General features: G+C 40.8%; 1 protein-coding gene across 4 annotated transcripts in view; it reads left to right on the plus strand.

The window, feature by feature from the left end:
- Positions 1-12,579, plus strand: part of ADCY9 (adenylate cyclase 9) — a 90,719-nt gene that overhangs the window by 59,366 nt on the left and 18,774 nt on the right. For all 4 annotated transcript variants that reach the window (XR_014618882.1, XR_014618883.1, XM_084296000.1 and 1 more), the window contains 3 exons: positions 349-557; positions 8,153-8,312; positions 11,289-11,437. Coding sequence is in view for 2 of the 4 variants with exons in the window: in XM_084296000.1 (XP_084152126.1) it covers positions 349-557; positions 8,153-8,312; positions 11,289-11,437 (518 nt within the window). In the remaining 2 variants the exon portion in view is untranslated. The remainder of the gene's footprint in view (positions 1-348; positions 558-8,152; positions 8,313-11,288; positions 11,438-12,579) is intronic.

Below are 12,579 nucleotides of genomic sequence, written 5' to 3' on the forward strand. Positions count from 1 at the left end.
CTTGCATAGTATTGGCAATTTTCATATTATTTCTATATCATTGTATTCTGTTAAAAAAAATGATAGTGGTCTTTAAGAAAAAAAAAGAAAAAGATTCACGCCATACCCAGGGGCTGTGCTGCCAGCGTGTTTCTGCAACGTAGGCGTATTCTCAGGGAACTGCTAGTCATTGAACTACCTCTTCTGTTTCTTTTTTTAAAACAGTACTTATAGTGGATTAATGAAGTGGCAAAATGTTCTCTATTCCTCTATTTATTTTTGTGAGCTGCTGTTTATGGTACGGTCAAATTCGGCAAGAGAGCATTTATTCATTGTCATCACTTCCCTCAACCCTTGTGTTCCACGCAGGTTATAAGGAATGCTCCAGTGAAGACGTTTGCCAGTGCTACCTTCAGCTCACTCCTGGATGTGTTCCTCTCCACCACAGTCTTCCTCATACTATCTGTCACGTGTTTCCTGAAGCACGGGATGGTGGCGTCCCCTCCGCCACCTGCGGCCGTCGTCGTGTTCATCATCGCCATCCTGCTGGAGGTGCTGTCCCTCGTCATCTCCATTAGGTAATAAAAACGTAACGCTGTCTTGAAATAGGAGTGAGAAACAAAGCGGTTGGCTGGCTAACAGTGCTAGCAAAGGCAAGAAGGCTTGCAGCAGATTTTGCACAGAGAGGGTCTAGCTCAAAGAAGCAAAGTCTGCACACCGTGTGTGTCCCTGCTTAGTGCTTGTGGTGCCGCACACAACTCGATGTCTTTCGCTCTCATCTGTCCTTCAGAAAAATCCCCCACATTTAAACAGAAATACACCATTCTGGTTTAAAGCTGAAATAAGTTGTCACAAATGCAAACAGTATTCCTTTTCCGGGGGGTGGGGAGGGGAAGGGTGTAGGAATAAAAAAAATTGCCAAAGTCACAGCACATCTGTCAAGAATTAGTTTTCTTAATGATTTCTATTTCAACTCTGATCAGTTTAATATTCAAATACTTTGTGGCTTTTTTCTTTTTTACACACTGAAGTTCAGTATTCCCCTCAATTCCTTGGCTGTGTAACAGTCAGCTGCTGCTCAAGATGGGGCATGGTCTTGTCTCCTCAGTCAGGGCCCTGCCAGCCCCCACACTGCCTCCTTGCAGCAACGAACCGTCAGCCCCCACGTTCTTCAGGGTGCCCCTGAAGCCCTGTGCCATCAGAGGCAGGGCTTAGCTGCAGGCACAACTACCTGGTATTTAACAGTGATTTCTCATTCCCAGTTTATGCCCAATCACCTCCAGGATGTGTGTTCTGGACTTCTGGGACACTTACGGTCCTTACCCCATCATCTGTAACTTGTTGAAGATCCGTTACTGCGCAGTTCCTGCATAACGTGGGGTGTCCCCAGGCCTTAGCAGAACACTGCAGTTGTTACATGCATTCAGCAAAGCTCATGCTCTCCTGGGCGTGTTGCCTGATGTGCACAGATACCACATGTAACGTGTTATTAACCCAGATGGGAGACGCAATAGTAAGATGTTTGTTTGTCTGTACTTGTGATGGCAAGTTAATTCTGCCCCCCTCGTTCTCTGTTTTCACTGTCACAAGAGAATGTTATGCGGGTGGTGTGTGGAAACGGGTGTCTTCACTTGCAGCTCTGCAGATCTGTTGGTTATGTGTAAGTTAAAATGCTTTTGTAATTACAAGCTAGAAGCAATTCTGCTGTTGTTTCAAAAGAAACAGTAGATTGCAGCTTGCACTCTGACTTTTCAGGCTCGAGGTAAAAAATAATTTGTACTTCAGCCACCAAAGTAATCCTTGTAACTCAAGTATGCCTACAAAGGTATGCAGGCATGTTTACAGGAAATAGTTTGTTTTGGAGAAAAGAGATGTCATTTCTGAACAGGGACAGTACTTCTGAAGGTAGTGTTTCTTAGCAGGTGTATTTGGCTGTTATGGCTTGAATAGTATTGTAGTTCTGGAGTTTTTGGAAAAACTAGAAACTCAGAAAAGTGAAAGTTTTTTTCTGTCAGTTTAATGAGCCCAGGCAGTTCCTTCATTACGTCAGGATTGTGAGCAGGAAGGCAACAGTGAGCAGTTAGTTTGGGTTAGGTGGCCACGAAACTGAATCCTTGGATTTGTTCAACTCTGAACAGCTCAGCCACCACTTTGTACAAGAGTTGGTTTCTGCTACCCAGGTGCATTTGGAGATAATTTGTTTATTCACCTTGCAGATACCTTATCAAAATAACTCCATTTTAGTATTTTTCAGTATGTTATTGTTCCTACTTGTTTTTCCAATGTCACATTATTATCTTTGCATTTACCTTTTCTTACTTCGTACAGTTATAAAAGATAATGCTGTAATCCTATAAATTTTTATATGTGGGTACATAAGGTTTTCCTTCAGTCCTGTTCTGTAATTGGTTGGTCATGTTTTATTTAAGGAGAAGAAGGAAAGTTGTTGTTTTCAGTATGCTATCTCTATAGTCAGGAATTTGCAAAGCAGTTTTGTCTTTCTGAGCTGTGTACAGCAGTAGGGAGGTTTAGATTCATTGCAGCACTGTATTGCTGACATCCATGCTCTCTGATAGTGAGCCTGGGCCATTACCAAGGTGAGTTTAATGTTTTCTTAATGCTATTTGTTTTTTCCAATGACATTTCTACCATTTGCATGAGATTGTATTGGTTTAAAACCTAAATTTTACTTCCTGAACAGGCTCAGATTCCTCATTTAAGGTCGTGTTGATTTAAAAAGCCAGTGTTTAAAGCAGACTCCTAAGTCTTAGAAGTATCTATTTTTTAATATTAATCATTCCTTTTCCTGATTGGAAAAGCAGGCTGAGATACATCTCACTTTTTGGTGAACATCTGTAGACAGTCATCAAAACTTAACTGGTCCTGCCTGTTATGGTAGCAGCAAGTTTTCCATAAACAATGCATTGAGAGCACACAGGTTTGCCTTTCTCCTGATGGGCACTCATGGGAGGTTTGGGCATGCAGGGAATATTGTAATTCCTGCACAGCTACTACGAGTGCAGATGATGGGTGCTCACTAGCACTTGCTGCTTTCACTGGGACCGAGATGGCTGTGAATCTCAAGACCCCACAAATTCTTGTGGTTAATTTGGGAAACAGGAATTGCTGGATGGGAGAGGTGGTTGCTGCCCTCCCCTGCGCTCTCCACCAAATGCGTGGCTGAGGAATTTGTGATTGAAAACAAGCCACTGGCTATCAGTAGCTACTGGGGCCCTTGTCACGCAACTGTGAGATGTGCTCTTCTTTCCTCTGGCATGAGGGAAGTGTCTGCAAATTTACCCCAGAGTTACAAGCAGTAGATTCTCAGTCATTGGCTGCCACAGGCTCACATTCACAATCTTTCCTTTAGTAAACAAAATATAATTTATACTTGGCTTACATCTCATCATGGCATCTATAGTAACTTGTAAGTAAATCTCTGAAGTTCAAAAAAGGATCATCTCAGGTCTGGGGAGATCTCACCCAGGGTAATTCCTTGAAAATAGCCTCCTACTTTGCACTGAAAAAGAGCTTTTATTGCTGAAGACAATCTCAGAAGCCTTCTGGCTTGCTTTCAGTTAGAATCATAGAATCATTCAGGTTGGAAAAGACCTCTAAGATCACCTAGTCTAACCCTTAACCTAGAACTAAAGTCCACCATGCTTCTAAGTTCTACATCTACACATTTCTTGAAGACCTCCAGGGATGGTGACTTCCCTGGGCAGCCTATTCTAATGCCACACAACCCTTTCAGTAAAGAAATTTCTCCTGATACCCAACCTAAACCTTCCCTGGTGCAACTTGAGGCCTTTTCCCTTCATTTTACCACTTGGTGCTTGGGAGAAGAGCGTGATTCCCACCTCTCTACAGCCTCCTTCAAGGTAATTCTAAGAACAAAGGTAGTTCTAAATATATTGGCATATTTTGGGGGCATGTTTTTTTAGGATTTGATGTCTGTTTGGGGTTTTGGGTTGTTTGGTATTTTTATGTTGAATTTATGGTCCACATTTACTTACGGTAAGATACATTTTTGGGGCACTCCAGTCTCCACAGCCTGAGGCACACGCTCATGTACAAGTGTAACAACCTTCCACTTCCCCATCTGCGCTATTGAAATACGATCATTCTCTAAGTGTTCCTTAGTTGGCTGCATTAAATTCAAAATGTTTTAAATTGTGCACTGCATTGCATATTCCCGGAGGATGAGTTTACAGGCAGCTCTGTTTTCACTGCTGAAGCATGGAGCTTGTTGGCATCAAGAGGACAGACGTACTGTTGTGCCCTTATTCCGTCTCACTTCCTTTGATCAGAAAGAACAAAATCATCCTTTTCCTCTTTAAATTGTCTTCAAAGCGAGGACTGCTCACTCTGACCGCTCATTATGCACAGAAAAGTGCAGAGCTTCCTGTGCAGAAATGTCATCACAAGTGACAATCACAGAATACCACAGAGATATCTTAAAGGGAGGGGATTGGACTACAATGCTGGGCACAATCCTAGAATTTCAGGAGAGGGATTATTTTGGGACCAAAAAATTCTTGCCTAAGTTTCTTATTGTATTTTCATTATCATGATGCGAAGCACCCTGTATTTAAATCAGTCTGACTTTTAATTGAATCCAGTGCTCAGACTAGGAAGTACTCGCTGCAGCTCTTGTGGCTAAGGGCTCGAGTCCAGCTGCGGTAGTGGGAGAGGAAAGCACTCGCTGCCTGCACAATGAGAAACGAGGTAAAACTGAAGTTGTTAGAGCAGAAGTCCTTATGGAGCAAGGCTTGCAGGAGAAGGATGTTTTGATTTCTCTGAAGTGTCTGATAATAAATTATTGGAGTATCTATAGATGAGGATCCCACTGTTATCACAAGTGCCACTCTAGAATTAATTGTTTAAAGCTGCATGCAAAAAGTGGTGCTTAATTTGTCAGCATGTGGAGTATGTCATCTCCAGTTCTGTAAATGTAGTGCAAAGAATGTCCTTCTGCCCACTTGAAATATGACTACTTTGACTTTCATGAGTTCAGTTGGAGTGTAAAAGGTCTTAAAGTTCTGGTATTTTATAAAAAAATATCGTGGGAAATGTCACTGAGCATACGACAGTGTGTGAAGTTTCACTTGGGATTCTTAGGGGTGCTTCTGCAGGAATACAGGTAAAAGAGATCTGCCCACTATTTTAGGTGTGAATACAAGTTTTTTTGTTAACTAGAAGCTTTTTTCATCCAGTTCTTGTTCTCAATTAAAACTTGTTATAAATAAGGTGTTTAAAACATGCATTGCTTTCAATAACACCCTTCAGTGAAGATCTCTCAGTGAGGAGATGAATCCAGTGTAGTGGATATTTCAATCCTGTTCTAAAGAGTGAGAGGTGGGAGCACCTGGTAAGTTGATTCATCAGTTTAGAAGTACCTTAATAGAGAGGAAAAAAATCTTCTGGGTGAAGAAAAAAAGCAAATAGAGTCAAAGCAGTAGAATGGAAACCTGCTGTACTGTGATGAAATAAAACTGCCCTTTGCCCACTACTTCACCTTCTCAAGGCTTGCCAAAGTAATATCCAAAGTCTGTCTGCTGTTGAAACCTGGTAGCCGACCGATTGGATCTTCTTAAATTCCTCGTAGCCAAGAACAAAAATTGCTTTGTGCAACTAGAGCTTAATGAACTGGTTTTGTTAACAACCTGACTTACATAGAGTATTGATGCAAGGGCAAACTGTATTCTGTTTTGCTTTTATTTATTTCTAACATCTGTGACTTTGGTATTTAATATCCCACCAATTCACTGCTGTGCCAAAAGCTTTTGATTTGAAATATGGGAATTGATTTTAAACTGCCAGTAAATACAGAAATGACGGTAATGTTCTCCATTAGCCATTAATCATTTATGCCAAAGTTACTAATTTGAACTGCAGCTTGTGTAAACATCTTAGATGCTTCAGCATTTAAGCCCTGTTGAGCTACCCACTGACACTGCATTATTTACCGGTAGTGCCCTGTGGCCATTAAATGTCTGCAGCTCTCCTGCTGCCGGGATTTAATGCAGCGATCGCTTCCTCTGATGGGAGAGCTGTGCTGCGTTCACAGGCTTCATCTGTTTTGTGAAAGATGGGGTTTCGCTTGTTTTAATTCCAGAGCACAGAGCATTGCAATTGATTCTGGACTGAAAAAAAATAAAATAAAAATCAATGCAAGAAGGTAAACATTACCACTGAGAAATGTGGAGTTGTCCTGGAATTTGTGCTTGCTTTTTCAAACATGCAGCTGCCTAAATAAAGAAGTGTCCTCATCCCAGGATTAACAGATCAGGTTTGCTGATGGATTTGTTGCTATAGTTCCCACAAGAATTTATCCTGGCATGAGGCTTGGCAAAAAACAAGCTTTTCTGCTCCGTGCAGTGCCCGCGTGGGTCGGGCTGCGAGACACCAGTGGTGCTGGGTGCCCGTCCCCAGGGCTGGGATCTGCACCCACAGCAGGGTCCAGGCGTTGGCGTGGGCAGGGGGTGCCCAGCTCCACGCAGGAGTGATGGGTGCTGCCCACGGTGCTCTGCCAGAGCCGGAGCTGTTTCCTTCTCACCGTTTAGCCATGTAAATGCTGATCCCAGTTCGTACGCTTTAGCAGGATCGACTTTATTTTTAGAGGCATGAACTTGGGTGGCATTTTCAGAAGGACTCGATACTGGAGCAGCTTGGCTGCTGCTGGAGCCGGGACACGTTCTGCCATGGATGGTAGAGGCTGTCAGGACAGTATATAACACTTTAGAAAAAATAGTAATTACTCTACAGGGCTTTCGAATTTATTTTGCTTTCTATGCAGTTGTATTTCCGTGCTTTGTTGCAAATTCTCTTTTATGATGTAATATAGCTATGCTTTTTGGCTTCCATGGGACTCCATTAACTAGGCACTGAGAAATCTGTGAGCACCCTCTCGTGGGGTGCTGGTGTATTACAGCGTTTTCCATCCTATTGCCCTAATTTTCTCTTTTTTTTCTTTGCACTTAAGTATAATTCCAATATTTTAATGTATTAAATGAGAGAATAAGTCTATTGAATAATGCTAGGGGTTGCAAAATTCATGAAGCCTAGAGCTGAGAATTAAAGTAACACTCATGAGCAAGGCATGTTTAAAAGGCGTGCAATTAGTGTCCAAGTCACACAGAAAACTTTACCCATTTTTTATCAGGTTTTTATCCAACATTATACCTTGTATTTTAGTCAAATGAATTAGAGAAACAACCTCTGAGTTTATTTATTTATATATTTATTGTAATTTAAAAAAAAATCTAGGTAGTATGCAATAGTTTATGACTTTGGAATATGTGAATTCCACATTTAGCATATGTTGTATTTAAACATTCTTGTCAGCTGTGAGCATCTCTGTCCGAAAACGCGTTTGCCATTTGGGCTCCCTGGTCATCCACTGTGGCACCAGCAGAATTGCATTGCCACAGACTCACAGGGCGCTGCTCACGCCTGCCCCGTGGTCTCACAGCAGGCTCTGTGGTTCTGCCATTTCTCTTTGAAGTAAGTTCGTCTCACAAAAGCAGGAATCTTTTGGTAAAGCAAGAAAAGCCCAGACCCGCTGTGGTAAATACACACATCCACAATGGAGAGCCTTTGAGTGAAGGCAACTATTGCATTGCCTATTTATGCCTCCATAAAAATAATTAAAACCTTGAAAAGCGGTTGCAGTTTTTGGAGTGATGAATGTTTCTGAGCTTTGAGAAGCAAATTTTGTTGATAATCTATTTCTGTAGATAAAAAACAGTTTGTTAAGCAAGCTTTCACCTTTGCTCACTCGTTTTAATGATGAGAAGCGCTCAGGTGTAAGAAGTGTCTCCGCTGAGCTGCCCTCGGGAGCTCTCCCCACCTCTTTAAGGCTAAGTATTTATGACTGTAAGTCTCTCATATGCTTACCTTCCAAGTGAAAAGTGTTTTCCAGTTTGTTTCTCAAACCCCAGCATCCCCCCTCCCTCCCATCCCACCTTGTGCTGTAGCAAACGAGCCATCATCTTTCAGCACGCCTGGATTCATTCCTTGAACTTACCAGCAGGTGGTATGGCACGTGGCAAGCTGTGACTGGTGCTGCAGCCCCAGTGAAGAATTTTAAGTTATTTTATTACAGGTAATTAAGCTGTATGGAGTGATGTGCTGAAATTAACTCACAGGTCTGTGGTTCCGTTTGTTCCAGGATGGCATTCTTCCTGGAGGAGGTGATGACTTGCACGAAGCGTCTCCTGGAGGTGATATCTGGCTGGCTGCCTCGACATTTTTTCGGTGCAATCCTAGTTTCTCTCCCAGCTCTTGCAGTTTTTTCACACTTCACCTCTGATTTTGAAACAAATATACATGTAAGTTGTAGAACTCCGTTTCATAGTCTGACGTTTTGGATCTAACTTAGCTTGTTGCTTGCCTGCCTTCTTCCTTCACTTCCCTCATGCTTTACAGATGTTTGATACAGATCCGTTAGAGAAAAACAGGGCTTTTGTGTATGATGGAATACAGTTTGTTACATAAATATAGTGACTTGCTGGAAAACTGTCATACAGAAGAGGAGAGAGAGCGTTATAAATACCTGTGTGCATACACTTTTTTTTTTTTTCCCTTAGAACAAATATTTCTGCTGGTATTTACTCTGACTAATGCAAGTAGAGTATATTATTTTGTTTTTTGATTTGGAGTTTGTAGTCTGAAATGTTTTGTGAACCTAAGAAGTTTGCATGCATATTAGTAAATCTAAGAGCAAGACCAGTATTAGCAGTTGGTTGTTTGTTTTTTTCTCTGCCAGGATAGGTGGAGAAACTGAAAGGAAAGAGCTGTTGGGACATAAAAATGATTACCCTGAGGGGCTGCAGGGATGGTTAAAGAACACAGGATGTGCCTTCTTAAAAGGAACTGAAAGAAATTGGCTTTTTTGACCCAGCCAGAGACATGTTCACAGAAGATTTGGTGCCTCCTTTAATAAAAACATTCAGAAGCAGGGAGCAAGGAGATAAATATGGAGGAAAGAAAATAACTGTTTAATTTAAAGGTGATGCATCACATAAAATCAGTGCTTATAATTTTTATGAATAAAACAGATGAGAAACAGATGAAAGTTTGTTTCTCTTAGGTAGCACAGTGTATGAGCCTTCCTTTCCAGGATCTTCAGGGAATTCATTTACAAATCGCTTGCTATTGCAGGGCCCTGCTTATAGGTAACAACCAGATCCTCTTCCTTCTTCCTACCATGAATTACAGATGCAGTTTGGTACTGTGTGTCGGGAAGTGTTTGTTCTGTGGGAACATATGGACCAGACATTTTGATTTAAATCTATTCCATGGTTTTCACAGTCTCAAAGGACTGGATTTGAGGATCTCACAACCCATGTTTAAAATCTTTCTGTAGCTTTTACCTTTGTGAATATAACCAAAGTTAACTATTTTAAAGCTGTACAATTTTTTTAGTTTAATGATGGCCTTCTTCCCTCATGACCACTAGCAAACTAATTGTAGGAATGTTTTCTTTACACTGAAGGAACCTGAAAACCTTCAAATCTCTCAAATTTCTTTGTGCATTGATTTTATATCATCCCATTCATCACCATCCATGATCATCTCTCCAAACATGTAAAAGTAACGTTGGAAGACCCATTTTTGTTAGCGTATTCTCAATACCTCGTCATACCAGGTTATTGGTCTAAGGGCTTCAAGCAGCAGCAGTGAGGCAGTGGTGTTCATCACCAAGCTGAGAATGATCTTGGCTTTCTTTCCTCTTGCAGGTCCTCCAGAGTCGCGGGGTTGTTGGCTCACTCTCCAAGAGATGTCCCAACTCATCTTGTGCTCAGTGATGTTCCAACAATCATGGAGCTCTAGGAAATGGAATCAATCTATAGAGGGTCAGGTAAGTGTCATATTTTACTATGACATGGTTTTGCAAAGTTTTTTTTTATTCATAGCATTTTATACCTTCCCTGGATATAAAATAATTAAGATCAAAATTAACAAAAACAGCAATGAAAAAAAAACTTTCCAAAGCCATGCATACATAGTAAACACAGCACTTGCTGACCCTCTATAGGCTGGCTTCATGCTGGGGCATCACTTGGAGTGAGAACCAGTGCTCTGCCACTTTAGGAGACCTGAAATGGGGGGAAAAAAGTAAGTTTAAATTATGTTTTCTATGGACACTTCTGAAATGAAATTTATCCATTTTTGAGTCATTAAATTAAACAAAAAACACTGTTCTTGTGGTTTAAAATGGTAAATTATGTAAGTTTTTTTTTCCATACACTGTGTCTACTTCTGAATCACATGCTTATTTGTTATGTGACAGTATTCCTAATTTGCATTTTCTGCATTTCAGCTGTAAAGGAAATTTAAAATGGGGGAGAGAGAGAGCGATCATTTGATACTGTAAAATGCAGTATGTAGCAGAACAGAGCTCCAGGACGCAGTTGTGGAGTCTCTGTTTTAGCTTGGATGGTCATCGATATTCTTGATAAAACCAGACCTTGCACAACAGCTTGAGAGCTTTGACTGGTGTAATGTTGTATCTCAGGGAAATTAAGACATTCTGGGGAATATCTCCGTTCTGCACTTCCTTTTATTTATCCAGCAAAGATGTAGAAGGGGAAAGCATTCTGAGATAAGGCATTTGGAAGAGAAAACCCAACTTTTTTTTTTTTTTTTTTAATTGGCACAAGTAGTGGTATTACCGAGCACTGATTGACAGTGATTGATACCTGTCTTCTGTGATTGAAATAGTTTTTTCTTATTTCCTTATTCACCTACTGATAGGCAGTATGCTAGCATCCTCTAAGAAGTGTTTTTAAGGGTAGGAAGCTGGTTGTAGTTCCTGAGGGTGAATATGTTCCACATTTTCAGTGCAGTGGAATTTTGACATCCCGTTCAAAACAGGGAGGGTCTAATCCCAGTAATTAGAGAGGAGATTAATGTCAATGCTTACCCTATTTTTTCCTTTTTTTTTTTTTTTTTTTTTTTTTTAATAAGAAGAGGAACTGAGCATTTTGCTAAGGTAAGCTGAAGATGTTGAATAGTGTTGAAATAATGGTGGTATAATGCGGTAATGCAAAACTGTATCTAGGGAAAATTGTGACAAATTGTCAATGCTAAAAGTTTGCTTGCTCTTTGAAGGGAAGACCTCCATCTTCAAGTGCTGCCTCCTGTTACAGACACAATGAGGATCACTTAATGTGCATATCACACAAGGAAATTAGGGCTTTCTCTCTCATATTGCACATGCCTTTATTTGTGCTGGCATTTATGTGCAAAAGGGCTCCAGTCAGCAAGACAAAGCTAACTCGCACTCTCTCTCTTTGTTGCAGTACACCATGTTTATGTGTTGTGCCATTCTGATCACCATTGTGCAGTACTGTAACTTCTGCCAGCTTAGCTCCTGGATGAGATCTCTATTGGCAACTGTAGTAGGAGCAGTGCTTCTCATTCTGCTCTACATCTCCTTGTGTCCAGACAGGTGAGCATCACATCCCAGCACCCATAGACCATGTTTGGGATAAGCAAATTTGGGATAAACAAATTTTTCGCTGCCAGTCCAATACATATGATTTTAGTATCTGCCATGAATTTCTCTAGTATCTCAAATGTACAAAGTTGATTTGGAAAGAGATCTGTGTTTTTGGAGGCATTTCAGAAGGCTACCTGAGGGGCCCTTTCCTGTAACCTGTGTTGAAATGATGCTCTGTCCTCAAGTGGTGTGTTTCTAGGGCACACGTAGGAGACCCATAGAATTGTTTTTTACCTTTTGTTAGAAAATCTATTTTAAGATATTTCTGAGGTGTTTGGTGTCCTCTCCTAGCTGTATTTACATTTGTACTTAAGAATCGTGTATTGTTCTTCCAGATCCCTCCTCAAGGAATTATGCACTGTAAAAGGCAGGCACTCAGATTTAATAGAGATCTAATATCCTGCTTCCTTTCTCACTTCTCTGCCTTTTCAGAGGATGCTGCAAAACCATAACTAGAGGAATCATGTTAATGTAGTTTGTGTGAAATAACCTTAAGCCCTTTCAGTTTGTCTGCTGATAAGCAGCTTTCTCCATAAGAGAACTTGTTTGCAGTATTCTTCTATTTTCTCGCCAAGATAGTCAAGGGACTCCTTCCAGCCCCCTGTCCACTCCTATTGTCAAAATTTTATAATCAAACTGCGCTTCTTGGTGGCTTAAGAAATACGGCTTTTGGCACTCTCACCATAGCATGGGCTTTGCAAGGACTTCTTATGGTAGACTTCTGTGATTCCTATCAAAAGCTATTCATTCCTTTTACACTTCTTCAGAGGCCTGTTGAACCATATGGTGAAAAGCCGGGGAAAGAAAAAAAAAATAAAATATTGCAGATGCGTGTTTTGTGTATTTAGTTTTCCCCTCTTCAGGCATCTTCAGCTGACTCTTAATCTTGATCCAATTTATATTATAAGAGGACAGAATAAAAGTCACCCTTAACATCTGCTCAGGCTGTAAGTAACTCAGAAGTGGCTATGAGAGCTGTAGGAAGAAGAGCTTGTCCCTCCTTAGAAAAAAATAACTTGGAACTGGTGTCAGTTGACAAATGGTTTCTAGATCATATTAGACTAAAGAAAATACTTTTTATGTCAGCAGAG

The sequence above is a fragment of the Netta rufina genome, assembly GCF_964035555.1.
Source record: "Netta rufina genome assembly, chromosome: 15".
Classification (NCBI taxonomy): domain Eukaryota; kingdom Metazoa; phylum Chordata; class Aves; order Anseriformes; family Anatidae; genus Netta; species Netta rufina.